This window comes from Micropterus salmoides, unplaced genomic scaffold (assembly GCF_014851395.1).
Source record: "Micropterus salmoides isolate LMB-PRFRI ecotype aquatic unplaced genomic scaffold, ASM1485139v1 Ms_hic_scaffold_15, whole genome shotgun sequence".
NCBI classification, from domain to species: Eukaryota; Metazoa; Chordata; class Actinopteri; order Centrarchiformes; family Centrarchidae; genus Micropterus; species Micropterus salmoides.
Genome location: NW_024040596.1, coordinates 27,385,021 through 27,412,953, shown reverse-complemented (window position 1 = coordinate 27,412,953; position 27,933 = coordinate 27,385,021). Strand labels below are relative to the sequence as shown.

Below are 27,933 nucleotides of genomic sequence, written 5' to 3'. Positions count from 1 at the left end.
GCGTTGTGTGGGTGAGCGGTTTGCTGATGTCAACGTTGTGGATCGAGTGGCCCATGGTGGAAGTGGGGTTATGGTATGGGCAGGCGTGTGTTATGAACAACGAACACAGGTGCATTTTATTGATGGCATTTTGAATGCACAGAGATACTGTGACGAGTTTCTGAGGCCAATTGTTGTGCAGGGCTTCAAGTTCAACTTTTTTAACTGTCGCGTGATATGTGTCTGAAGAGCCAGTCTTCCTCTGCACAATTGGTGGCCCGGTGTTTATGTCGGTGTATAAAGAAAGGGGACTGGCACTTCCCGATTTACTTGGACACTCATTGGCTATTGTAGGCATGGCATGGACGTTTCTATTGGGTCAATTAATGTGTCACTCAAAAGGTCAACGTGTAGACACTTTTTTTGGTTACATGCTAACTGTAGTTAGGCTAATATAAAACATCATAAGAGCAGTGTGTATTTATTGATATAATAATGCATTTTGGACTAAATCTTTTACTGGATTGGATCGTCTGGACCTTTGCCAACGTAATAACATTTTTGTCAGAATGTAATCCACCGGTGGACTCCGGCTGCACAGATAAGTGGTGTCAATTCTGATAATAGGCAGAGCTTGAAGTGGGCCACCGGTACCAGTAAGTTACTTCTACATTACTGAGTTACTTCTACCTTTTTGCATACCGGTGGGCTCTATGTGGCGATTATCTGTTCCCATTCTCGCCTGTGAACCGATTAATCCCAGCCTGGATGGGGCGGGACATTTAAAAAGTTTGTTGCGCGACAGCAAACCTTTAAAACGTTGAACTTGTTGTTCTGCATGAATGATTATTGACGAGTTAGTACTTAGCATTAAGTAATTAGTGCTAATAATAACTGAGCACCATGTAGATTATTTTTCTTACACCAGGATTTAATAAATGAAAACCCACAGAAATGAAACCGCTGTCCAACTGGAATTAATATTACACCAGTGGTAAGCTTTATAGTAGCTAGCCATACTATTATCTGAAATTATAATGATGTGAATGGGGGTTACCAGCAGGGCTGGGCAATAAAACAATAAGTATAATTATCATGATAACATTTGTTTATAAAAAATATTTTTCTTAATAATAATAGTTTTGAATATTTTGTATCAGATTTGTGAAGTGATATGAGTATCCATTGTGATATGGTATCAAGTGTTTGTTCTGACCATAAAAATAGTTTAAAACCACAATTAACCATCTGGTTTCTTCAACTTTCACTCAGGAGCAAAAATCGGCCTTTAAACCTGAAAGAAATGATGATCCATTTATCATGAGGATTATCGATATCGAATGATATGAAATGTTTTATCGTGGTAACATTTTCAGCCGTATTGCCCAGCCCTAAGTACCAGCACCTATATTTTCCACTTCAAGAACTGATTATAGGTGGTGGCAGAAAAGGAGGGGAGCTACCCCCCCACCCTCTGTCCCACTCCCCAATCATATATTTCCACATTGAACTTTTCATGAGAACAGTGTACAATTATCTTCTCAGCTTGTTCTTGTGAACCCAGTATCGTGTTTCCTCGTGTTTCCTTAGCTAAGTGTATGGTCACACCCCTAATCTGAACCCCTATGTAAGTTACGCTCTTGCCTCCTACCGTCCATCTTTGTCGTAAACCCCGAACACATTTCAGGCACAGAAAAATTTTGTGCTTTAAGCCCTGGTTGTACCATTCAACACAGTGGAACTGCACATTTTCGAATGGCCTTTTATCGTGGCCAGCTGAAGGCACACCTGTGCAATACCCACGCTGTCTGATCAGCTACTTGATATGCCACACCCGTGAGGTGGGTGGATTATCTCGGCAAAGGAGAAGTGCTCACTTACACAGATTTTGACAGATTTGTGAACAATATTTGTTCACAAATCTGTATCTATATCTCAATATTTGAGAGAAATAGGGCTTTTTCTTTTGTGTACATAGAGAAAGTGTTGCGTTTATAATTTTGTTCAGTGTATATATATATAAAGAAAAGGTGTGCCGCCGTAGAAGGGGATATTTAGTCCCCCATGTTGAGAGCACCCCCTTTGTTCTTTGTTGCCTTGGTCAGGTGATAGCCATCTCTGCTGTCCAGCTCAGTGATGTTATGAGGCTTTCATTTACAGCAGCCCTGTACCCACTGCCCACATGGAAACCCCACCCAGTTGATATGACACACTGATGAAAGTGAAAAAAGTAACAATGGACACGTTGAAACAGTCATAAAAAAGTTAATACAAAGGTGTTTTATTGTCTAAAGGTAGTGAGACTTTGAAGTGAACCAATCATAAAAGGCCTTTCTATGGAACATCCTATTTGGATTTGGATCTGAGGATTCCTGCTATACATACATCCCATGAGACTTTGATTATAAAACAAACAAAAAGCATCATGTATTTGGGTAGAGCTTTATTCCATCTGCACACGCTGATTTAATTAAGAGCCCCAAATATGATCTGAGGATTATGAGTCATGGCGATGACCTTCAACTAAACTGGTGAAAATGAACATCAATTTAACTCCATGTCAGGGTAAAAATCCCGACATGACTCACATATGCATGCAGACAGATACAAGACACCAAACACTCAATGATTAATGGCATAATCAAAAACAGATTATGAGGAGCATATGCCGCTCTGTACATATATATCTAATGCAGTTGTGCAGTGCAGCCAGCACAGATATATTTTTATTCATCCACCACCAACATAGGTAACTTACTTCTAGTTATTCTTCATCATTTGAACACTGATAATCCATTTTCATAGAGTCAAACACAATATTAAAGCAAGTCAGTTCACCCATTAAAGACAGAAAATTCAACTGAGCGTGGAGATCAGTAGTGTGGAGGCCTGCTCATAATCTCCATTGCACTGATTGAGGATGTCCTCCAAGAAGACTCTGCAGCAGTCTGGAAAGCTGTTTATCAGTTTCATCAAGGCCCAGTCATAGTCAGGCTCCAGGTCTGGAATACACACAGGAAAGAAATACGAGTCCAACTTATCCATTGTTGCCACAAGGCTCCTGTTAAAAGAGGGTTCTTTGACTGTCATGACATACAGTACAGTGCACGTTCTCTCATATTTGATTATTTCCTTTTTTAAATGAGCTAGTCTCTTTTGTTGAACATTACGCACACAATCAGCCACCAAAGGCTGTGAGGCAATCCCCAAAAAGCTCTTTTTCTCAGCTATTTGGTTATAAGAGAACAGAAAAAAGTGGAATGCAGTATTTTTTTTCAGGCAGCTTGAAAGCTCTTCTGTCTGACCACTTTGGCATCTCTTCCCTACAACTACCCACACCATTCTGGATCGGACTCCTGGTGGTTCTCCCTGCCACAGGCTGGTTCCAGTTCTAGGGCCAGATAATCAGAAGCAACAGTGAGGGACGGACAAAGTTCATAGAACCATTTATTTTAAGTGGTGGACTAAAACTAATATACTAATAACTAACTAAAACTCAATGCTGACTAACCGGAAAGAGAAAGATCAGGCAGAAGAAAAGGAATCTACAGAAAATGTATAAATCTGTAGAGAAAAACAAAAATCTATAAAAGTCATTAAGTCCCAAGTGAGGGCCAGACACGTTTACTAACTTAATTCTGATTTAAATGATGACACAACCAATGTTCCAATCCTCTGGATGGGAGCTGATCAGCTTAACAAGCAGGGGAGATAGCTAAGTGGTCAAACATACTGCACTGATTTTCACATAGAAAGAAAATTATAATTTTTTTCTACATCCAAGAAAAAAAAACTTACACGCTCTTGTGCAACTCAGCATGGTAAAGTGAAGACTGTATATGACGCTCAATTTTGGCATATGCTTTTGTCCTCGTGATAGGACATGCTGCATTAGTATATGTGGGGAACCAACACAAAAGTGTTCCCACCATCCGAGGAAGTGAAGACCCAGTTGATTAACATTATTTTTGATGGAAGTGTCATGACAACAACTGGAAATTCGTATGTGTGCGCTGACCATCGTGTAACATGCACACACGCAGTAGCAGAAAGCGCTTAGGTACAGTAATGAAAGTTTCTGATTGTTTTCCTTGTTCTGTCGTGAGTGGCAGGCTGCCAGTCAGGTACTGATCTTATATCTTATGTCCTATTAGGTTTGTCAATCCAGACTAATTATATAAGGAATGAAACTGCTGCTCTTAGCGCTTCTGTTTGGCTGCAGGCCGAGAGTCTGTCAGTCTAGCCTGGTTCAGTACTCCCAGAGAATTTTCCTCTTTGACTGACAGAAGAATGACAAACTGTGTGTATTGTTTGCCAGACTTTTATGCCCTCGTTCTATATATGCTGTCTGCAAACTCACACACTTGTGTTTGATATATTGCTCCATCTGTAGTAAGGTTTGTGAAGGGAAATTCCTTCCTTCCGCACACACATATTTCCCACAAATTGCAAGTATCAGCAGGACGTGAATGCCAGCAGGTACAGTATCACTACGCACCACGCATAGCTTTCTGCTGCCTACATTTTTGAAGCACGTAAAGCCTTTGATTTAACGCAGACTAAACAGACAATCACAGTCCTCTAAGAAAGGATGAGGTGGGCAACTTTTGTCACATTCTGATTTAGGTTTGGTTAACCAGCCATGAGCCAGACTAAAAAAAGGCGTGAGAAACAGTGGACCAGAGGGTTATTCACCCATCCACTCTCAGCTCACCAGCTTCCTCTGTCCAGTCGGAGCAGCTCTGTCCAGAGGTGTTGGACGGCTGGTGTCCAAAGTCTTCAGAGACCAAAAATGGATACTCTGCCTCCCGAAAGCCTTCCCCATTTGTCTCTTTTTCGCTGTCTCGACCCTCGAGTTTGTCCAGAAAGGCTGAGTTCACCCTGTCAAAATGTAATGAATCAAAATATGGTTCACATAAAACTAATGCTGTACTTTATAACTATACATGCTGCCAGGCTCTAAATGGCAGTGAGGAGGATTTGTTTGACAACTTTTTAAACTTCTATACCCACTAAAAATATAGTGAGGTCAGTAAACTACACACAGCACACTTAACATTCTCCGACCCGGGCCAGTATCCAGTACCCGACAAACTTATTTTATTCCAAAAGGGTGAACAAAACAAACGATTAACCTTGTTAGTATATGCTTGCATGTGTAGCTTGTATTTAACGTTTATTCATTCCCTTTGAGCAGAGGGTGCTCCATTGATGCCTCATTTGTGCACTGATGTGCTTGGAAGTCTGCTTTTATGTTAAAGTCGGAGACAGAACCTGATTGAATTGTTAAATGTATAAAAAATATATTAATAAATGTTGTACATACCTCTTGTGTTCCATCTGTATTTCTCTCACACTCTTTGATCCTTCGCTCTCTGTTTACTCTCCATGACCTCACTCTGACAAAAAAAGAGATTAGTCAAAGTATTAAGGAATAAATTCCTTCTAATACTTACAAGGTAAATATGTCCTTGGGAACTGGGAAAGACATAAAAATAGTGTCTTATCAGGAATAACTGGGTCATAACTGGGTCAATAATGGGTCATTGTTAGGGACTATAGGAAACATAACTGACCCACCTCACTCCTGATAAAAAGCTATTAGTGCTATAGTGCAGCAATACAGCCCTACAGTAGTTTATGTGCTCTTTGACAGGTGTGTCTTGATTTGTAGGCACCAACAAAGGACTGTTATTTTGTTCCAAACAAATTATTCCTGTATGTAACTGAGTGTAACTGTATGGGCAAACTGACCACCACTTTGGTACAGGCTGAAATATCTTGACAACTATTGGATGGATTGTCATTGGCTAGCATGGCTGTAGACCTTAGTCTTGTTATTTATTTAGACATGGTAGTTTCACCGAGAACACTGCACTGGTTTTCAGAAATGTCCTGCTCTACATCTGCCTGAAGGCTACAACCTCAGTCTCACACACACATGCATTTTGGTGGGTAAAGTTGAATGTTAACATAATCTTGTTTATTTGTCCACAGGGCACCTTTAAGAGCTGCACAGGATTTAAGGTATTTGAAAGTGCTAAATCAAATATGACATGATCCAATGGTCAGTGTGTGGGAATTAAAACACTGCAACAGCAAATACATGCAAAAAGTATGTTCCTAACAAAATATGCTGAGTAAAGCATACAGGTATGAAGGGTGTGAAAAAAATAGCAGCAGTCCAAGCAGCTGAACAATATACAAATTATGAAAACATCCAAAGTATGTAAACACGCAGAGATTAATGATATAATTAAACAAAAGAGGTAGAAGGTCACTAAGTTTTTTTTTAGTTATGTGCAACAACCAGTTATGTGTAATTTGTAAAACTTCCTGTATGTCCCATACTAATCATTTTGAAATTAGCAGGCAAAGTTGTTAACATGTTATTGGTCAGTCTCTTCTGCCAATATTACTCAATGAAAATGTAATTAACTGTGATTAACACTGAAAAAAAAGCGTTTTTCTTTTTTAAAATATACATAGCTACATTGTACACACATATGTCCCATTTATTTTCACATTCTCATTTTCACCCTCTGTTTTTCCTGTCCCAGGAGAGCTAACGCTTCAGGGAAGTGGTTATTTAGGATGGCAAGAGAGAAAGAAGAAACACACAGCCCACCTGTGTGAGCACAATGTGCTCCCATCAAAGCTTAGCATTAAATCTCCCACTCAGACACACACATCACACACATACACACCACACTCACACGCCCACAAATAGAGGATATGAAGGGGAGATCAATCTGTCTTATGGAGCCATTGCTGAAAGAACAACAGATCCCAAGGTACCAGTAACAACCACATCAAGAAGTTTGACTTTTAATGCTCCGCAGCCGCAAGCTTTCATCTCCTAATCTGTGACGTCTATCTGAGAGAGCTGCAGCCTGGGAGAGTCTGGAGAGGAGAGGAGAGGAGAGGAGAGGAGACAAACGAGGCAGGATGAGACAAGATGAGATGAGAAGACAGGAGGAAAGGAAATGAGAAGAACAAATAAAAAGAAAAGACGCAAAGAGGAGGGGAGAGGAAAATAATGTGGGCAAGGAAAAGAAAGAGTAAAAGAGACAAAACGGGGGACGAGTAGAAGTGAGAGGTCAGGAGACGCGATGAGAGGAGACGAAGCGAGCTGAAATGAAGTGAGATGAGAAGGCGAGACGGCAGGAAGAGGTGAGTCTTTGTTGCTGTCTGTAACCCTGGTATCATCCGGTGAACTGTATTATCCATTTAGCCTGTCCCACCATAATACAGACTTCTTTATTGCTGAAACTGATTCCTTTTGTTTCCTTCTACACCATAGTTTGACCCAAGGTCTCTCTCTCTTTCTCTCTCTCACTCTCTCTTTCACACACACACACACACACACACCTCGCCAACTTGCCTGGTGAAAGATTTGCATCAGGCCTGTGTGAGAAAGAGAGAATGAGAGACTGAAAAGAAATGCACAACAATGAGAAAAGCCTCAAAAGAAAACATTTCCCTGTCCACCGGGGAAGCTGCGTGTGCAGTTTTAATAGTGTTGTCAGTCACCACTGCTCACAGCAGAATAGGTCCTCAGGCCATTTCCTGCACACTCTCTCCTTCTCTGGTATAACATCACTGACAGACACTAGGCTGGGTGGAGGAGCGCAGACGCTATTAGCACCGACAGAAGCTGTCAACATGGTCTAATAAATGCCTGTTTTCTGAGCTAAGAATAGCTGTGACCTCTTCACATTTACGACCTCAGATTTACAGCAGCTATTGATTTCAAGAATTATAGCAGCAATTACCCAAAACAGATTGTTGATTAAGAGGATAGTTATTTACACCATGGGCAAGTGGTTGCCCCCTTTGAGTGACAGGGCATGTTGACTGGGTTTAGGTACTTTTGCTACAGCAAGTTATTCCACTCTAGTCTATCTTCTGCAGTCTCGTGTCATGTTATGTCTCTGTCTCTGTCTCTCAGCGTGAACTCTGGGAAGTCCCTTGAACTCCGCCTTCCACTCGTTCTAACAGGCAAGGAGAGAGAGAGGCCGAGAAAGAGAGAAGAGGAAGCAGAGAAAACAAGAGAGTGAAAGTAGCAGACAGACATTACGAGGCAGGAGAGATGGTAAGCAGCGGCCCTCGCCCTCTGTGTATTTACACTTCCTTTTACTCAACCATGAGCTTGCTGTACTGCTGTGTGCCCCGGCTCTGACCAGGAGATAATTGCAGGGAGATCTGGCTCCTCACCCCACCCGGCCTTTTGGGGATACCGCTTAATACGAGTGCCGCCCCAGACGATGAAAACTCTGCACCCAACAGTATTTACTCAGAAAACAGCTTACAACGGCGGATCAAATGGTGTGAATTACCACTGAGTTTCAGTCTCCGACCCCACGGCTACACTGAACCCTGGGATCCATAGAGCAAGCGTGTGTGTTTACATACACACACACTGATGGCCAAAGAGCTGCGTATACGAACAAACGTGAAAGCACATACACACACACACACACATACATTATGTGGTTGCTGGCTTACCCTCAATGACGTGTGTGTGACACTGCTGGATGCCGGTGGACCTGGGGCTCCCCTCTCAAACCTCTGCAGAAAATGCTCAGTCTTCCTGCAATAAATATACACATGACATCCTCTGTCTTGCATTTACAAGTGCTTGCCTTCAAAAAAAAAAAAAAGACAAGCACAAAAACACACATACAAATCATAATGTATGATGGAGTGTTCGTTTACTCCACAGACACTCCACAGGCCTGGGACGCTGACAGTACTGGAGCCCCACAAGGTTGACCAAGTTTGTTTGTCCCTCTATGACACTGCTTTTTCCGTTCACAAGCATCTGATCTGCTATCCTTCTCCTCAGCCCCGTTTCTAAATATCTTCATTGTTTCTCCAGGTTCACACATTGGTCTGCTGTCTCCTGTTTTTGTTTCTCTTGTAAGGAAGCCAGAGATGCTACTTGACAAGCAATTTACCTCAGGGCCGACCATGTATAATATTCCAATAACATCTTGACTGTCTGGGAAATTGATTTAAAGTGGTCTGATACACTGCTGGAGAATAAGGCATGAAAACCTTGTGCAGACAGTGAACACTGTACGTCATTATTGTAAATACATTCAAAACCCCTGGCCACTTTAAAGGAGCACCCACTGATTTTACATTTCAAAGTCAATTCATTAGTCATGTGGGGGTTGCTATTCAGCATGTGAAAGCCGTTGTATAATGTCCTCTATGGCACTCAAGTGATGAATCAAAGCTTGGGCTTTCTAAGACACATTTTTAAAATAAAGTTTGTGATAAAGGCAGGGGTTGGTGAAAGACTTGTGCATTTACCAGGTAATTCAGGTCAGGTCTTTTGAGTAAAAGCTGATCAAACTGCATTATGGGGATTGCAGGATCCAGGGTTTTGGAGCATGACCCATACGAGGGACTAAACGTCAGGACACTCAGTATCTTGGGCCCTGCTGTATTGATGACCATAGTTTTTGTTGTCAGTTGTTAGTTAGTCTGTTTGTGACCACTTTGGTCCAGACTGAAATATCTCAACAAATATTGAATGGATTGTCGTGAAATTTGGTTCAGATTTTTAAGAATCCTAATCACTATAATGATCCTCTGACTTTTCATATATCTTAATTGTGTTGTTGTTATGCTATCATGAGGATCGGTTCCAAAGCTGTTGTCCATAAGTACAGCCTCACAGAACCGGTAGCATGACTAGATTAATATTGCTGTTTATTCTGTCTCTCGCAAATCACCCAACTGTATAGAAGTGCACAGCCTCTTCAATTATTGTATGCCTTCCGCGGAAATCCGACTTTTACATTAGTGGAAAACAGGAATTACAACTGCTTACAAATTTAAATAGGTAGCCAATCAGAGGTGAATCCAATGCTGTCTTTCTTTGTGCTTCCCTTGATTTACAACAGATATACTCTATTTTTCCTTTTTCTGTCAAGGAGAAAATGCAGCTTGCTAAAACCAATAATAATTATGGGTCAGCAGAGGATCAGACATTGGGCGCTTCCTTTGTAAAGGTCTGCAGATTGTGTCATCTGATGCTACATCTATGACTAAGACCCATTGCAGAGCAACAAAGAACACAACACAGCAAAAAAAACAACAGCACAATACCGCACAGTGACAGTGATGAGACCAGTGAACCTGATCCAGGGCTAACCTGGAGTGATCCGGCCTGAGTTGCTCCCTCCTCCTCTGCTCCCCTGTCGCTTCCTCTCCTCCAGGCGCTCAGCCTGCAATGCATTACAGTCAGCAGTCACGCCACAGCACACAACAGGATGCATGATGTGCAGCCACCAAACCATACAGAGATGTTTTTTCCAACATGCATGAGTGACTTATTTATCTCATTGATCAGCGGCTGTGATCATGTTGCAATGACAGACTGAAGTTACGGATTAAACATACTATAGTATGGTATATGAGCTGCAATTTAAGAATATGACATTTGCTACATGCACATTACCAGCAGTGCTACTTGCGCTAGTCTTGCATTAAAGGCATGACTTTCATGTTCATAATGTTATAAAAATTGAAGTAACTTCAACTATTTTTTATTTATTTATATTTATTTTATAACATACAACAAACATAAACAGCAACAATAATTGATACTATTTATGTAGAAAATTCCATTATCTACAAGAATTAAGTAAAAAAAACACACTATTGTGCATTTTAGGAATCCTCCTCTATTTTATTTTATAGTGTATGTGATATTTTGAAAAATGATACAATCATTGGCCTCTTTCCTTCAAAAAATATAGAGTCTCTTATTTCTGTGGTTTTGCTGGCTATAGACAATACATAATTAAATAAATAATAAAACAGACAAAGGAGTATATTAAAACTATCTTGTTAAAGTAAAATATGTCTGGCACAGCATGGTATCCAGCTCCTCATACTGTATACCAGGCTGCTGGGTAGGACAGGTAAAAAAAAAGATGGAGTCCAGGAGCAGTGATGACCAGTATCAGACTCAGTTTTTGAACACTTAATAATTCTCAACCCCACATTCAACTGGCCCCTGCATCCCAAACCCAAACCAAAGTGGGTCTGGATGGATTCATGGCCAAGAGGCATGTTTTTGCCAGCATCTTGTTAGATCATGTCTATAGACTAAGGTTGTTTCACATGCATCTGTCTATTCGCTGGATTACCAGCACATTCCTATGGCTTCATAGAGGTCATGGCACAACGGGAAACTGTGGAATATTGCTTTGGTCTTCAGCATTAATCACCCTTCCACGTAACTGTAGCAGTCCATTAACAACTATTAGACCAAGAGCTGGGCCAGACGTGGAATAGACCATGTCTGAGGACAGAGTGAGGAGCTGTCTTTGGTTGCTGGAAACCCATGAGACCATTAATCAGGTTGCTGTCATGGCTTTATTGCCGGGTGTGTGAGGGAAGACTCTGCTTTGAGAGGCATGGACCTGCTACAACTCAGGTGGATGCTTGTCTCTACTGACATCAAGAGGCTAAAAATGATATTGTTTCTCACTGAGGGAAGACAGACTAGTGCCATGCAGTGGAAGGGAGACACCCCAGAGTAAAATGTTCTACTGAAAACACCACTACTAAAATCACCTAAATGAATATCTACCCTTCAAAATCAATCAATCAATCTATTCTTTTTTGCCCCAGATATGAGTCACATATCTGTATTCCCAGTGTGTTTTTATATTTGCAGTTCATTTTGTTATGCTGCATAATTGTTGTCAAATTGTTACAATGATTCATTTACTGTGTTTCGTATATATTTCTTTAGTTAGTAGTGCATGTGGATCTCTGGGCCGCCCACCATAGAGGATAGCCTCAGCATTCCTGAGAACAAGCTCATGATAGACTCAGTGTCCACTTTATTAGGTACATCTGCAGTGGTGGAAGTTAAGTATTGAGATTATTTACCTACCTAGCAAAATGTACTTAATGTATCAATAATAAATGTAACCTTATCATAATGCAAATAAATAGCCCATGAGAGTGTTAAATATTATATTATTGGATTTACTGATTTATGTGTGCAAGCAGCATTGTATTGCTTGAGGTGGAGATAATTTAAATATTTTGGGTGGTTTAAAATACAGCAAATCATAGCATCTAATAAACTCACCATGTTTGAATGTAAATTCTGTAAAGCAACTTTATTTTTTAAATAAATGTAAAGTACAATATTTCCATCTGAAAGGTGGCATTAAATGGAAATGCTCAAGTAAAGTAAAGTAACTCAAATTTGTATTTACTTGAGTGAATGTACTTAGTTACTTTCCACCACTGTATATATGTACAGTCTAATGCAATACAATAATAGCTGTTCTGCTATAAAGCCTGCTTTTGTCTCATGTGCAGTTTTTGTTGACATTATCAGAGGTGTTCATCAAATGTTAGTTTAGTCAAATGTAGTTAGTGTTGTTGTTGTGCAGGACTAAATTAGTTTTAGAGGTTTTCAAATATTCTGCCCTCCTCATATAGTACGTAAATATGGAGGACTAAACATTAGAAACACCTCTCAATATAATGTAGTCCAGCACAACAGCACCTTTATCTATGACCTCAGCAATACACATATAATTTGAATTTCCGACATTGCCAGCAAAAATGAAAAATTATAAACTTCATAAAGATGGACGTAATGGCAAGTCTGGATTGCATTGAATTGTAATAGTGGACACAGAGTATACATCCAGTCATTTTGCTGACCACTTTGAACAAGCTTGTTGAGTCAAACTCACCACTGTTAAACCAGAATTTGGACTCAACTCTAAAAAAACTGCTAATAATTTGTATTTCTTCACCCATTGTTTTGACTGGCAGATTTTCTGCAGCCCGGTTGCGGCAACATTCAACAATCGCAAATGGAAATATCCATCACAGAAGAGGCAGAGATGTGATGTTTTCTATTGAACTGACAGACCGTAATGCAACGCAGCCACAAGACATGCTATGTTCTGAGTAATTGGTGCAACTCTTTCCTGGAAAAGCACCAACTCTCTTGCATCTACTATTGCGATTGCTCTTTCCACCTACACTCGCAACCTGTGGCTCAGTGCAGAGCATTCCCGACATGGCACTCTGGGGTTTATCAGAAAGCACTGAGGGAAAAACAAGACATCACTGTGCTGACTTAAATAGAAACAGATTAGGTGTGAGGCTGAGGAGGCACCAAATCAGTACATTATCACTTAAAATAACTGAAATACAAATCGAAGGGATGGGAAATGATTTGAGGTCAGTTTTTAATGCTAAACTGAACATGTATGAAATGCTTTTGCTTCTCACCTTCTCCCTCTGTATGGCTTTCATCTTCTGTAACTCCTCCTCCTCTTCTTGTCTCTTCCTCTTGTCCAATTCTTCCTTTCTCAGCTTAAAACAACATTAAATATGTTACCCATCGCAGGGGGGAAAAGCACAAGGTAACGCCCTGAGCATCTCAAAGATGATATGTTTTAATAAACTGTATGCTTGACATATTTATAGACCACATATGAATGACTGATATGTTTTATGTACATTTTATGTAAATTTATGTAAACTATCAGTTTAAAATATATTTAAAAGGTGCATATGAATTGATTGGAAGAACATGATTTTTGGAAATCTATGATTAAGTACCTTCTTCTGCAGTTTGGAGCAACGTAAGTCTTTAAGCTGCTTCTCCCTGGCTCCAGCCAATGTTACATTACCACCTTGATAAATTCAACAACAGATTGCACATATCAGTAAGTAAGCATGTGCTTAAACATAATGAAGTAGGAATAATGTTATACACATTTCAGTTGGGTGTATTTGTTGCTCAGAGGTGAGTAAAGATGTTTTTTTGTGTTGGTTTACCAAGCTTCTCTGGATTCAGGTGCACAGGGGGCGCTCTGTTTGTCTCTTTCCATCTCTGAAGATCCTCCTCTTCTTTCTGAGCCACTACAACAAATTAAAGCTTTGTCACTTGGGAAAGAAATTTCAACATGTGCGAAGATAAAATAATACAGCTAGGATAGATGAAAGCAGCAGTGCTGTCAGCTTACTCATTTTTATCTTGTTTCGCCGAGATTCATTTGGTGGGATCAGGGTGAATCCACCTAAGCTGAGACAAGGACAGGGACAGAACGATCTTGAGTGATTGAACGATTTGTGGATACTGTAAAACCTCTGTATGTTTTGAGGATTAACTCAAATGTTTCTGTATCAAAAACTGTCATAATACAATACTTGTACAAGCTTCAACATAATAAAAGTGTTTGTATGCAGCAAGATATGGCAACATAAAAGTATAGTTTTTAGCTCCAGACAGTAGACTTTTTCAAACTCAGGCTCAAGATCCTGTGACGAAAACGAAATTAGAGGCCGAGCTTGATTTCTGTTCTTTTGATTAACTTAACTTGATTGTAGATTAAATGCCAGCATGGGGTGCAATGTAACACCCTTCTGGTCACAGTCTGTCTCTCTGCAGCCACATTCCCTATTCCCCAGGCTGCTTCAATGCCATTTTCAATCCATCCACCACATGCCCTAGGACTTCCCCATCACCTGACAGGCAATTGCAACTCCCTACCTGTCCACCAGGTGTCCTTAGACATTTCCCCCAGACTTCCTCATTTACCCGCTGACCTGTCCACCTGCCTGTTGCCTACCTGTACCTACCTGTAAGATATTAACATGAATAAATCGTTGAAGTCTTTCTGCTGCTTCATCTGTCTGCACTTGGGCCCAATCCTGCATTTCCTTAATATTGACACACTTACTCAAATACTGTGCTCAAGTACACTTTTTGCATACGTATACTTCACCTAAGTTTCAGTTTTATAGTACTTTGTATTTTAACTCCACTGTATTTCAAAAGAAAAGGTTTAACATAAATAAACACATGATCGGTTTATACAATGTGATGCATTGTATTATAGATTAAACTACCCATCAGTATAACAAGCTGTTAAAAGATACGTTAAAATGCTGTTTACATGAACGAGCAATCCAAATCCCAGAACAATGCTACTTTCAAGTGAGACAGGACAATAATGATTTATGCTAGAATCGTTGCTTTAAATTCATTATTAGTAATTTTGTTATACAAGTATTTCTTCTTTTAGTCTGGTAAACCACAAAGCACAGCCAAGATAAACGTATTTTGTTAGACTACTCTTAATACACTTAATAAAGAAAGTCCTTTAGACAACGTTGGTAGCCTTGCGTGACACAAACAGCCGCGATTTACGAGAAACAGTGAAGGCACCCTTTCGTTTTCCCAATCACATGAAACGAAAGTGAAAGTGAGCATCAGCAGTTCACTGCAAACTAAACAATAACACAAAGTAGAGTCAATATAAGTGTCGATATGGTCTCGTCTGTGTATCATAACAAATCCACACGACATGTCAATGTAAAGAGATTTTGTCAGACTTTATATTTTAAAGTAAAACATATGTATAACTTACTACTGTGGCTGTCTTCCCGTCTCTTGTGGATTTCCACTTCCAGGTCCATCTCTGTCGGGAATCTCAGGTGTATGATCATCTTCAGAGACCCCTGATGTGCTGTCTTTTAGGTAGGAAGAGTTTCCCCTGGTGTTCAGGTGGTCTCTTGATTTCTGGTTCTGAATAGGATACATTACGCAGGTACTGAAAGGTTCACGAATACACTGATGTCTGACTGAAACAAGTTGTAGCCGACAGCCCTGTTGTTACTGCACCTTTGCACAGTCTATGAACCACATCTTTCATTTACACGGATTATGTGATGTGATACCGCTTCAGCAGAGTGGGAGGTGCTTCAGTGCAATAGCGCCATCTGCTGGAAAAACCCGGGGAGGACGCTTGTCTTAAAGGCCCTGTAATTTTCTGACCATGAAAAATATTCAGATAAGCACTTAAAGGTCAACCATGTTGAAAGAAGTATTCAGGTACCAAGTAAAAGTACTTACTTACTCATTGTGAAGTAAAATGCTCCCTGTCAGTGTTTCACTTTATGTGATGTTTCTGGATCAATATTACTGCTACATTGATGTGTATGTTGCATTTTACTGCTTTATGTAGGTGTGAACAGTTTTTTTTGGTATTTTAATCTACAGCAGAAGGGTGCAGTGGAGTAAAAATTACGATATTTGCTTCTGAGGTGTAGTGAAGTCAAAGTACAAAGTTTTATAAAATGGAAATACTTATTAAAGTACATTCCACCATAAAGGGTCAAATTGAAACAAGAAAAAGACAACATAACACTTTTGCATTTCTCAAGTGACACCTGTATTTTAACACATTACAATACAGTAATACATCCCTGTATTACTACATAGGTCACCTGTCATCCATCAACCAAATATTCAAGTCAGTTCTATTTTGGTCTGTGCAAACTCACTTCAATACTTTTCTGTACACACCTACTTGGCACAGTGTATTACTGTGGTACAATCATCGTACTGTGTATATGTTACACATACACATGTAAATCTGATGTAAATATTCTGCACATCACTCCACAAACTGCTATATTGCACATATTCTTTGATATTTTTTATTAATGAAATGAATGAAATAATAAATTGTTTATATTTATATAAACATATAATAATGCTCTCCCCCTGTATTATGTTTTGACAACACAAATCTGTAATGCACAATTTCTTTACATTTTTTATTTACAAATTCTATTATTCTTTTAGAACTTGCAGATCTGTTCGTTTCATATTAATATATTTTTTACATTGTCTAGCACCTTATCACCATAGCAAATCCCTCGTTCGTGTAAAATACGACTTCGAAATAAATATCTTTCTGAGCCTTATATTCAATGCAAATTATAATAATTTAATTTGTTTTGTAGTTTGACTTCTGCAACACCACAATTTTCCTTTAAATACCAGGCTACAATAATCTGTCCTTCCATCCGAGAAGAATATTTGTTCTTGTGTCAGTCCATTAATGAAAATATGAACAAGGTTTCAGTTCAGATCCCATCTTAAATGTTGACTTGGGACAGAAAGACATTTGGACATATGATTTACATACAGCGCATAATAAACATCCTGTAATATGACACTTAAGCTTAAATGTTCACTCAATGAGGTGAGCTACAGAAAATTAAGCGGCAACTATTTTGATAAATGAATCAATTTCTCAGGGAGAAATGGCAATAATGTGCTGTTTCCAGCCTCTTAACTGTATACTTGTGACTTTTCTGTTTTATATTTATGTATATTGAGTGTCTTTGGGTTTTGGAATGTTGGTCGGAAAAAAACATTTTGAGATGTCACCTTGAGCTCTTCTTTCAGATGTAACACAGAAAAACAAAATCCCACTCTAAATGACACCATAGTAAACTAATGATTGTTTATTTTCAACTGTGTAAATTGAAACTGAAAGCATCAAAATAAATCCAGCACTACTAACCATTTTTTCTTTATTATGCGTTAACAGGACCTAACAGGCATAGCATTGCTTAAAAACCAACAGATGGACTGTTTGATGAAGAACTTTTGGCAGAATATGCATCATTCATCGATTGTGATCAGTAAAAAGAGTACAACATCTACATGTTATTTTTTTTTTAACAAGAAGAGTCAGAACACTTATTTAAAATGTTATAAATTAGTTGTAAGTCCATATATTATGTGTTTCATGCTGCAGACCAGTAAAATGTCATGGTATACATGGCCACTCTAGCACCATGCCGAGAGGTTTCATTAGTGAAATACAGGTTGACAGTGCTGTGGTTTTTAACTGGCACTAAAACATATGTTGCCTGAGGTATTGTTAAGACATTACAGGACATAGAAGATGACCAGAATCAAACAATGACTTTGACACAAAACGAGTAAGGCAGCAAGGGTCTAGAGGCTCCCTCGGACAGATCCTGTCCCCGGTCTAGCACAGATCACAGACAATACTGACAGCACACATCACGCTCACTTCTGGGGACATAGTGCAATTAGGGTAAACAAGGTCACTGAGGACCTGGCCACTCGTCCTTGTGCCGGTCCGGAGAATCTTTCATGATTACCTGACACAAGTATGGCCGTCTACTAGTGATGCATTAACAGGGATCATGGCCTACACTGATAGAAGCCTCCTTCGTTTTGGACAAGGCACCCTACATAACCCGACCTTCAGTTAGGGAATGATGTGGTTTCAGTCCAGAGATCTCCTGGAGCCCTGGGCACACTCCTCCCTGCTCCAATGTTCATTCCAGTAGCTGTATAGATGTGTGTGTTTGAATGTATGTGTGTCCGTGTGTGCGTTGAGGCTGGGATGTGAGATCACAGTTTGGGCGGGTTGGCTAGCTTAATCTTCAGGTTCTCTGCAAGCTTGTCCAGGAACTCAAAGGTGTTCAAGTAGTCAGCACGTTTCACACTGCGAAGAGAGAAGAAAAAGGGGGAGGGATTAAGAATATTTTAACACTATATAATATTTTTCACTTTGGGAGGTACTGAGTGGTACTGCTGCACATATATAGCAGTATCTAGGAATGTTGCCATCAAAGCCAAAATAAAAAAAAGGTATATATATATATAGCTGTATAATACCCTTCATCAAGAACTCAATGGGGCTGTGGAAAACAAATCTGGAAGCCAACTCAAAGCCAATTTCACAAGTCAAAAACAACAAAGACTGGCTACGGATACTGGTTCCGAAGTGGAACAACCATCAGTCACCTCCTCTACATGGATGACATCAAGCTGTATGCCAGAAATGAGGAGACATCGACTCACTGATCCACACTACCAGGATCTACAACAACGGTATTGGAATGTCGTTCGGACTGGACAAGTGTGGTTGCATGGTATCAAAAAGAGGGAAAATGATCAGAACCGAGGGGGTTGAACTACCAGAAGGCCAGATTGCAGATGTTCAGGACAGCTACAAATACCTTGGGGTGCCGCAGGCTAATAGAAACCATGAGGAGGCAGCAAGGAAGTACACCACAGCCAAATACCTACAGAGAGTAAGGCAGGTCCTGAAAAGTCAGCTGAATGGGAAAAACAAGATCTGAGCCATCAACACATCCGCCCTGCCAGTCATCAGATACCCCGTTGGTATAATAGAGGCCACTGACATCAAGACAAGAAAGCTCCTCACAATGCATGGAGGGTTTCACCCCAAATCCAGCACCCTGAGACTGTACACCAAGCGTAGCGAGGGAGGCCGAGGGCTAGTGAGTGTCAAGACCACTGTCCAGGATGAAATGCCGAAGATCCAGGAGTACATCAGGAAGATGGCCCCCAAAAGATGAAGGGCTTAGTGAATACCTCAGGCAGCAGAAACCCGAAGGTGAGGACAAAGAAGATGAAGAACCTTCAGGGAGGGACAAGTCGCTGCACGGCATGTACCATAGACAAATAGAAGAAGTGGCTGATTTCAAGACATCCTACCAATGGCTGGAAAAGGCTGGACTGAAGGACAGCACAGAAGCACTATTCACGGCGGCACAAGAACAGGCACTTAGTCCAAAATCAATAGAGGCTGGAGTCCAGGCAGGATCCCAGGTGCAGACCGTGCAAGGATGCCCCTGAGACAGTACAGCACATAACAGCAGGGTGTAAGATGCAGGCAGGAAGTGCGTACATGGAACGCCATAACCAGGTAGCTGTCATAGTGCACAGGAACATCTTCTATGAGTATGGGCTGGAAGTCCCAAGGTCAAAATGGAAGACACCTCCTAAGGTAGTTGAGAATGACCGAGCTAAGATCCTGCGGGACTTCAAGATCCAGACTGACAAACTGGTGATGGCTGACCAACCAGACATCGTGTTGATCGACAAACAGCAGAAGAAGGCTGCAGTGATAGATGTGGCAATCCCAAGAGACAGCAACATCAAGAAGAAGGAACACGAGAAGCTTGAGAAATACCAAGGGCTGAAAGAGGAGCTAGAAAAGATGTGGAAAGTAAGAGCAACAGTGGTGCCAGTGGTGATCGGAGCACTGGGTGCTGTGACACCCAAACTAACTAGAGTGGCTACAGCTGATTCCAGGTAAAACATCAGAGGTCTGTGTCCAGAAGAGTGCAGTCCTAGGAACAGCTAAGATACTGCGCAGAACCCTCAAACTCCCAGGCCTCTGGTAGAGGACCCGAGCTTGAGGATGACACATACCACCCCGCAAGGGGTGAGAGGGGGATTTTTTCCCACAGCTGTAATGTAGACTTTCACTGAAGCTGGTCTGCACCTCCTTAAAACTGCAAGTAGGATGTCGGGCAACAGTGGATATGAGGACACAACACAACAGCTGTGATTGGTAAACCAGGGCTACTTGTGTTACTGCTGTGAGTCCGTGGTGAAGACAACATTAAACAAGATGACAAAATGTTTTGATTATTCCCATTTCCTGGAACACATAGAGAGCAAATAGTCATATTTTTTAATTTATCGTCAGTGTATACCACATAGTGAATAAAATAATGTTGGGTTTACATTAAATGCACAAAAATTCCTGATATTGGACTCGAGATAGTGGTACAATTCGGTGGCATCCTCTACTAAACAGTAAATCAATTCTTATTATCTACAGCAGGAACGCAGTAGCACCTGACGCAGAGACATATTTTGAGTGTTAGATATTGAAGAGACTTACTTTGGCAGGCCTTTTATGCAGATAGCCAAATCCTTGGTCATGAAGCCAGCCTCGATGGTCTCAATGCACACGGCCTCCAGTGCCTCAGCGAACACTCGCAGCTCGGCATTGTTGTCCAGCTTTGCCCGGTGGAGCAGGCCCCGTGTCCATGCAAAGATGGAGGCTGTAGCACGCAAACACCCGGTTGTAAGAACAGGATTCAGTCAGTTAACCCATTTACAGTATATCACACAATGTATGTAATATAAATAAAGATTACATTAATACAAAAATGTTTGAGGGCTGTGTTTAGGTAGCTAAGCTCTATGCATATTTTTTTTACCTATGGGATTGGTGGAGGTCTCTTTTCCCTGTTGGTGTTGCCTGTAGTGGCGAGTCACTGTGCCGTGGGCGGCCTCAGACTCCACTGTGCGTCCATCAGGACAGATAAGCACACTGGTCATCATACCCAGGGAGCCGTAGCCTGAAACAGGGGCAGTGTAGTTTTGCAGGGGTCAGATTATGAGGAAAGTTTCTCCATTGTTCTTCACATGACTTCTGGTGGAGATGTGTTGCTTCTACCAACCTTGCGCCACAGAGTCAGACTGCACGTCTCCATCGTAGTTCTTGCAGGCCCAAATGAAGCCTCCCTCAGATTTCATGGCCTGGGCCACCATGTCATCTATCAGACGGTGCTCATACCAGATGCCTTTGGCCTCAAACTGGGCACGGTATTCCCTGAACACAAGAAGAAGAAGGTGGACACCAACTCTTAGTTGTGGTCTACACCTGGTATAAAAGTGTGTGCACATGCGGTTGTGAAAGAGAGAGAGGGTGTGTTCATATGTTTGCATGGATTTTAAAAGCCCTTACTTCTCATAGATCTCCTGGAAGATGTCTTTGAAGCGACCGTCGTACTTCTTCAGGATGGTGTTCTTGGTGCTGAGATAGAGCGGCCAGCCTTTGGACAAAGCCATTTGGAAGGAGCTGTGGGCAAAGTCCCTGATGGACTTATCTGTATTGTACATCCCCATGGCTACACCTCCTGTGCCTGGACAGACAAAAATAAAAAAACACATCAAGTACAGTACATTCACCTACACTATGCAATTCCATCATGTACAGATCTACAGTATGCAAAACTTTATTTGTGTGGGTGCGTTCATTATTTCAGAATGCAGTATAGTATGACAGAATATAAAAATATAAAAATGCTTCTTTCAAACTAAGATTAGAAAAGGCTGAGTGATGCCAACAAGCAAACGGGATTTCTTTTCAGGGCCTTTCCCAGTGACTCAGTGTTTGCTTTTAACTGATAAAAAGCATAACAGGTGAATAGTTACAACAGAATTCAAACTAAAAAAAAGATACCCCATATCTTATATTTTCTCTTTTATAATTTGAACACAATAGAAAATATGGTTGTAAAAGCTTTCCTCTGGTGCCAGTCCAGCCTAGTTCTACTGACTTGATTTAAGACTGATGTGTGTATGTGCACACCTGAGAAATTTGTGCAATGATACTAAAAGTATACTGTGACAATTGTTTGGTCTCTAACTGGACTGACAGACCAGACGGCTTGAATTATCAGCCCTTTCGCATGTTGTGAGGGTCGACGATCGCAGGTCAGGCTGGCTGTGTTCTTACCCACAAACTCATGGATGACATATTTAACTGGCTCTCCCGTTGTGGGCGTGTAGGTCATCTCCACTTTCCCAGGCCCGGGCACCACAAAGTCTGTGGCTTTGTACTGTGGGGGGGGGGCACATTGAGAAACACAAGAGGTTATTGGAAAGCAGCAAGGTAGTATGACCCAACTAAACTATGCAACCATTAAGAGACAGCTTTTGAAAGGTTGGACCCTGCCCCATAACATGGTGTTAGATGAAAGTTCAAATAAACTCCTCGGCAGGACTTGGCTGTCATCACCAGTGGTATTAGGTGATACAGTATGTCGGCACAGTATATAATATATACCTCTGACATCCATGGAATATTATGTAACTAACTAACTAGCTACCATTTGACACTTCACCTGGATTAGTCTCCTCTGAGGGGACAACTGTTGACTTTGGCACAGCGCCACAAGCTGACCTATGACTTCGTTCTGTAACCTAGCTGCAACTTGTCTAGGCTGTAGAGGTAGTACAGTGTGGTGCAAAGGACAGCTGATAAAATCTAATTATTGCCTGGGCCTCACTGATACCCTGACTGAGATCATGCATGAGTCGACAGCAAACCAGTAGTCAGTTTGTCACAGAGGTTGGTTGGAAAGATAAAGGAGTTGGTTTTACTTTCTTGGCAGTTTCAGTACAAATCAGGATTATTTAAACCTCATATGTAAGGTTGCCCAGTTTAGACCAGGATTTGTCAAAGAGTAATTTAACTCCAAGCCATGTTTTTAGTCATTTTATATAGTGAAACATGAACCATAACACAATTTCACTTCTGACGATTTTACCCCAACGTGCCATTTTTCAGTATGCAGAAACAACTGACTCTTTCTGGTACCTGATCTCCATGGGCGTGCCTGCCAATGATGATGGGCTTGACCCAGCCAGGTACCAGGCGGGGGATGTTCTTGCAGATGATGGCCTCCCTGAACACTGTGCCTCCGAGGATGTTACGGATGGTGCCGTTGGGCGAACGCCACATCTGCTTCAGCTTGAACTCTTCCACGCGATTCTCATCTGGCGTGATGGTGGCGCACTTGATGCCCACGTTGTAGCGCTGGACTGCCTCCGCCGCCTCAACCGTCACCCGGTCGTCTGTTGCATCTCGGTTCTCCATACCGAGGTCATAGCTTTGCAGGAAGAGACAGAGACAATAGTTTGAATTAGTAGTACCGGAAAGAAAGCTAATACATGCACCCATAATGTCCTGGAAGTGTGTTGAAATATCTGTGACAACTCCTAAACTTCACTACAGAACATTTTTCAATACCTAGTTTGAGCAATATAAACATGTTTGAATATGAGTATAATAAGATATACCAAACTACAAGGTGTATCAGTGTGAACTTAAGACCTAAGGTCAAAAGATAAAGAAGTTTTCCGATTCAGATATGGAAATACCTGATCTGAGAGATAAACAAGCAATCTACAACAATCTAGGGCTGGACACGAATATTCATCTTGGGTACACATCTATTTTCAATTTTCACATCAAAGGGAAAATAAAAGGAAGTCCTCAGCTGTGTGGGAGCACTTTAAACTGAGTAATGCCAGCAGTAGTGTGGAAGTTATGGCGTTTATTAATTGCTTTACATTACAGATCAAAACAGTCAAATTTCCTACATTTTAAAATAAATCAGTAGGCTGAAACAAACAAACAACAACATAATGAACACATTTAAATAATTATACTAGGTGGATTGTAGAAGAACATTTAGTAGGCTAGGCTATGATAAAAGTTAAAAGTTAAATTTGCATAATAATGTGTTATTTAGTTCTGCTACCGTAAATACCGCTCATTCTGTCTTTCCCGGGTTCTGCTCTGGACCTGCTGGGATCAGACTCTCACTCTGGACTCTCAGCTGCAGTTCCCCCTGCTCTGTACAGCAGCCACCAACCCGGTTCTGCACCCATCTCTACCTCGCTCTTCCCCTGCTCAATATCCGATCCCTTTACCCTGCAATATTTCTCTTTTATGTAAATTCTCCCTTTCTTAGTCCTGCACTTGGGTCTGCTAGCCTTGCCATAACAATGTCAAAAACAAAGTATTAGTAATAATCACTTAGTTAGCCTAGCTATAAGAATAAATAAACAGAGAGCTCTCTCTGTTTTTCTCTCTCTCACACGCACAGACAGACAGACTTACACACCCATGCCCGCCGTTATCTGTCCCCCATCCGATCCCCCCTCACTTAACAGAACTTCTTGGGCATTTATCCTTCTGCTGTTCTGCTTCTATCTATGAAATACATAGCTGTAGATCGTGAAATGACAGCCTGCTTATCAACAGACGTTTAAACAACCGGCATAACGGGACCGCTGAGCGCTGCCGTGAGGGGGACCGTTTATAATCTCAACAGCAGAGGCATGGAAGACCATAAACAAAAGCACTCAGTAGTGATTATTTATGCCTCAGTATACACCATTGCACAGATGCCCTGGAGGACAACAACCTAATAAAGCACTAAAAGTGAACAGACTTCCCACCGTTTAAGTTGGCTAGAAGCTAGTTTATGAATGTACAAGAAGAACTGCGAAATATAATCTCACTGTGTTGAAGGACATTAACGAGTAGTGAAGAAGAGTGTGGGCTTGCTTCCAGCTTGAGGAATAAGTCAAATTGCTGTTGGGGCTTTATATTCACATTATTAATATATCTATTAATTATATTTCTTGCAAGACCTGACGCAGTAGTCGCATCAATAATAGCCATTACCCTTCAACCCCACGTCTCACTCTGCTCTACTTTTAATGCCTGTTTCTCGCCTTAGTAAGAAGGAGATCTGCAAAAACCTGCCAGCAACACAAAGACAAAAGGAAACAAGGAATGAATTGTGCAATGACGACTGGCCCTCTGCCAAGATAAGTGGAACGGTTGCTCTATTTGTTGCACTAGTGCTTGAGGTAAAAATCACAGCTTAACAAAAAACTAAGAGGGGACAAAATATACTTCATCTCACAACTGAACTTAGCTCATTGTGCTTACCATTCCCTTCAAGTATTAGCCTATGGGCATTGTTTGACAGCAGCCATGACCTTTTACCTACTTTCTTCCTTCCCTTCCCCCGAAAGCTGGTGCAACCGTAAATGTCGCACAACAACAGATACATATCTCAGTGGAATCAGAGACAAAAAAGAAACAAAAGCCTTAAACAAACAGTTTCAGGTTTAACAAGAATTATTTGTATGTGTTTGATTACAACTTCATGTGTCTGTTCAACCTGCATGATTTATTCAGCAAGTTAATGCTTTCCTAGGGCAGCCAGAAAACCTGAACAAGCTTTAACCTGTGCTCTTCACGGAACGCATACGATATGGGTTTACTTTTTTTATGTGTGTTAAGTGTTTTTAAGTTTGTATAGTTTGTTTTTCCAGTGGCTGGAATACATGACAGTTCTGCCCTTTGAGAAATAGTCATTCCAACAGAGTAATTATTACTATACTATAATGAATCAAACCTGTACTTCCAATGCCACGTACAGAATAAATCATTAACTTTTATGATGCGACACAAGAAGTGATGTATATATATCTATCGAATCTATCTGAAAAGGGAACCTAAAGTTTAAAGTGTGGGATGCCCCGCACTTTAAAGAGAGAGGGAGATATGATTCATTATCAGGGATGGGAACATTAGGGACCATCTATGTGAACTTCACATAGGAGGTCCCTGCAAATAACATACAACTCCGAACAATGTCCATGCAAGAGATAAGAGGAGGAGTAAGGCCACGGATGGTCCCGTTGCTTGCCTAGAAAATTGATTTGAGCGGTGATCTCCTCCAATTATAATGGCAGTAGTAAGTTATAGAAAATTATGCGCTTTCAATGTTATAAGGCAAGAAAATATTTACAGTGAAAAACTACAACTATTATCACACTGCTACAATTTTAGAGGACTTTTCTGATGCGGATGAGCTCATAAAACACAATCGTGTGCCAGGATAAACAAGCCAATCTAGAAATTCCAGCACTGGAGGATTCACTTGATTTTCTTTTAGTTTCAGTCTCAGCTGTCCCTGCTTGGAGCACAAGTTACCTCAGTACAGAAAGTCCTGCTATTTTAAAAAGCAACATGAATGTAACTTAAAAAGCAAAGTTCATCTACAGTGGGGGTTTCACCTGTGCAGGTCGAGCTCCAGGTAAGGGAAGATGAGTTTCTCCTTGATGAGCTCCCAGATGACTCGAGTCATTTCATCCCCCTGCATCTCCACCACAGAGCCTGCCTTGATCTTCTGAGACATCCTAGTGGTAGACACAGAGGGCACGATAAAAAATATATATATCAAAGAGGAGAGACAAAAAGAGAAAACCTTCCAGAGATATAGTGGGAATGGCATTTTATCAGGCTAAAAATAACATACATTTGCTGTTTTATTGGGATAATTACAATAAAATGTAATACTTGGTCAGACAAAATAAAATGTCTGCACATAAGATACCAGGCCCTTTGGCGCCAGGAGCTTGTGATTCAGATTGTTCACCGTTTTGTAGCATTATACAGTAAAGTGTTAAGTAATTATACTTTTTTTTTGTGAATATCTGAATAATCAACCACATAAGACGATATCTGTTGTCGCCCTTTACTCCATTAGCCATGAATGAGCGACACTGATACCACAGACAAAAAGTTTCTCTCTATACAAAGTAGTCTATCCTCAATGAATGGATTCATTCAAAACATAAAATAGGAGTAGCCAGACCAGTGACTCAGCATAACGTTAGATCCATAAATCATCTACCGTGTAAGTCTCAAAGTGAGCCAAGCAACAAAACCCTGCAGCTTAAGCAAGATTAACCGGTGCAAATTTAATCCAGAGCCCACTGTTTCTTAATGGTCCATGTCACGTCAGCTGCCTTTACTGTTTAGGACTTCTTTGTGACTTATTCACAACATTTTTTACAGGACGCTCTTAAAAGTTACACAAGTAGACAGGCCGATCATCGCATGATGGGGAGGAGACTGCATCCTGGCGACAGTTCAGACTGAAGAATCGGCTACACACCGTTAACACAACGTTTAACGTAGTTTTAATAAATAACGTTATGCCACTAAATGACAGTGTAACACACGAAGACGGGGAGGAGTTTGCAAAAACGATGTGGGCCGCTTACAGTCGGGCTGCCGTACATCCGACTTCTTAGTTTCAAGAAAGGCCTCTAAAAGTGACACTAGGTTGAAGATTATTTACTCGAACACTAAAGAGAAATCAATACAGCCTCGTTTATGTTATTTACACCGATGTCGCTTACCAATGCAGTAGAACAATGAGATAACGTATCGTCGCCACCTCTTCGTTCTGCTGCATGCACAGTTTTATTTTATTTACAATCGCCTACCTGATTGAGTTTAAAGGTCCACGACACAGCCAGCAACGAGATGAGGGAGCGGAATGATGTCCTGTGCTGCAGGTTCACTCTGAGCTGGAGCGGTTCAGGTTGATTGAGGAACGATAGGTAACCGGCTTCCGACAAGATATTGGCCAATCCGGGACGTGAGGAACACCTAACCGCCAATCAGATAAGCCCACACAGCAGGAAGGGCGTGACTCGTCCGGGCGGGGTCAGCTGACATGGCTCGCTGATTGGTCCAAGATATGTGCTGCTGTCTTCCGCAACACAGAGTAGATATGTTAAAATTATTGTTGTGTAATTACTTTGTATTTATCACCGTAATTGCCATATTAAATAACAGTTACTGTCTTATTTGACATTGCTAGAAAAGGAACATTGCCGGTGGC

The 27,933-nt window shown here is 40.9% G+C and overlaps 2 protein-coding genes across 4 annotated transcripts; both read right to left on the bottom strand.

The window, feature by feature from the left end:
* Positions 1-2,405: 2,405 nt before the first annotated feature.
* Positions 2,406-15,729, bottom strand: epsti1 (epithelial stromal interaction 1). The gene is made up of 10 exons (XM_038721370.1): positions 15,417-15,729; positions 14,010-14,068; positions 13,822-13,905; positions 13,603-13,676; positions 13,270-13,353; positions 10,148-10,220; positions 8,488-8,572; positions 5,306-5,378; positions 4,694-4,860; positions 2,406-2,981 (listed from the first exon to the last, which is right to left on the bottom strand). The coding sequence occupies exons 1-7, from the start codon at positions 15,587-15,589 to the stop codon at positions 8,490-8,492; spliced, it is 630 nt and encodes a 209-aa protein (XP_038577298.1). The 5' UTR covers positions 15,590-15,729; the 3' UTR covers positions 2,406-2,981; positions 4,694-4,860; positions 5,306-5,378; positions 8,488-8,489.
* A 1,560-nt stretch (positions 15,730-17,289) lies between these two features.
* idh1 (isocitrate dehydrogenase (NADP(+)) 1) lies at positions 17,290-27,688 on the bottom strand. Of its 3 annotated transcripts, none has more exons than XM_038721368.1 (9): positions 27,533-27,688; positions 26,315-26,437; positions 23,031-23,322; positions 22,167-22,269; positions 21,393-21,570; positions 21,106-21,257; positions 20,863-21,003; positions 20,541-20,703; positions 18,230-18,323 (listed from the first exon to the last, which is right to left on the bottom strand). In XM_038721368.1, exons 2-9 carry the CDS (start codon positions 26,434-26,436, stop codon positions 18,230-18,232), a joined length of 1,245 nt encoding a protein of 414 aa, XP_038577296.1. In that variant the 5' UTR covers position 26,437; positions 27,533-27,688. The 3 variants fall into 3 exon arrangements, with proteins under 3 accessions (XP_038577295.1, XP_038577296.1, XP_038577297.1); XM_038721369.1 differs by lacking the exon at positions 27,533-27,688 and adding an exon at positions 26,935-26,959; XM_038721367.1 differs by lacking the exon at positions 27,533-27,688 and having other exon boundaries at positions 17,290-18,323; positions 26,315-26,436.
* Between the last annotated feature and the right edge of the window lie 245 nt (positions 27,689-27,933).

Excerpts from the sequence above, each read along its gene's own strand:
- epsti1 (XM_038721370.1), bottom strand. The coding sequence starts at position 15,589 with ATGTATCCTATTCAGAACCAGAAATCAAGAGACCACCTGAACACCAGG. Across the intron at positions 13,354-13,602 it reads GCTCCAAACTGCAGAAGAAG|CTGAGAAAGGAAGAATTGGA; the intron begins GTACTTAATCAT and ends TGTTGTTTTAAG. Across the intron at positions 8,573-10,147 it reads CTCAGGCCGGATCACTCCAG|GAAGACTGAGCATTTTCTGC; the intron begins GTTAGCCCTGGA and ends TATTTATTGCAG.
- idh1 (XM_038721368.1), bottom strand. The coding sequence starts at position 26,436 with ATGTCTCAGAAGATCAAGGCAGGCTCTGTGGTGGAGATGCAGGGGGAT. Across the intron at positions 22,270-23,030 it reads GGCACGCCCATGGAGATCAG|TACAAAGCCACAGACTTTGT; the intron begins GTACCAGAAAGA and ends CCCCCCCCACAG. Across the intron at positions 21,571-22,166 it reads TGTCATCCATGAGTTTGTGG|GCACAGGAGGTGTAGCCATG; the intron begins GTAAGAACACAG and ends TTGTCTGTCCAG.